Below are 887 nucleotides of genomic sequence, written 5' to 3'. Positions count from 1 at the left end.
ATACAAGCCACTCACCGCAGTTTTGCATGCCATCCCCCATGTGTCTGCGCAGAAATGACTCCATCCACCAAGTGTGGCATCTGCACTCTCTCGTTGCCTGAATACACTCCCCATGATCTGGAATTGATTTTGAGTTTCCCATTACAGGATAAGGTCATACAGCATTATCAAAACACATGCTCCAGATCTCTGAAAAGCATTTTATAGAAGTTTGAGATCCTTAAAAAGGATCATACTCTAATTCTGCAAAAAAAAATTTAATTGCATAAGCATATCTTTCATCACAACACATATACTATACTGCTGCGTTTCCTACAAACAAAAAATATCAAAGCTCTGATCACTATAGACTAGATTTTAGCAACAAGGTGCCTTAAAAAAAGGAGAGAGACTACTTGTTCACACTAGCATGTAAATGAACCCAATATGAGGATTGCACACTTCATGGATGGTTATAGTGGTATATACAACACCAAATTGCATCAATTCTTGTAAAATGGCAGAATTACATCCCTCTACATAAGACTAACTGCTAGTATTGTTATCCTAGTATTAAGTATAGTAACCATGCAAGCCACTGTATTATTTCTAACAAAGGGAACTTATCTCATAAAAAAGGGCCTCACCTGAACAATCATTCTGACACACAACTGTGTCCACACTCAGAAGAGGCAAGTCCAGCAAGTCTGGCGATTCTGACAAAACCTGATGTCGAAGAGAATACACAACATCGGTCCCCTTGACAACGTCCTTCCCCGCATATGCTAGAACAGTCAGTCTTACTTGTCCTATAAAAAATATATAAAATTTTTAAAAAGGGCCATAAATAATACAAAGACACTTTTCCTTTATGACATAAACCCTACTATATGCATATACTGTAAGAT

General features: G+C 37.5%; 1 protein-coding gene across 1 annotated transcript in view; it reads right to left on the bottom strand.

Annotated features, from left to right (window-relative positions):
- The window catches only part of LOC119581998 (dyslexia-associated protein KIAA0319-like protein), a gene marked incomplete at its 3' end in the record, with an annotated part of 29,808 nt that overhangs the window by 2,507 nt on the left and 26,414 nt on the right, over nucleotides 1-887 (bottom strand). Inside the window, 2 exon segments of the mRNA XM_037930194.1 lie at nucleotides 16-117; nucleotides 627-788. Coding sequence (XP_037786122.1) covers nucleotides 16-117; nucleotides 627-788 — 264 coding nt within the window.

Source organism: Penaeus monodon, chromosome 15 (genome assembly GCF_015228065.2).
Source record: "Penaeus monodon isolate SGIC_2016 chromosome 15, NSTDA_Pmon_1, whole genome shotgun sequence".
NCBI classification, from domain to species: Eukaryota; Metazoa; Arthropoda; class Malacostraca; order Decapoda; family Penaeidae; genus Penaeus; species Penaeus monodon.
This window is presented reverse-complemented; position numbering and strand designations above follow the sequence as displayed.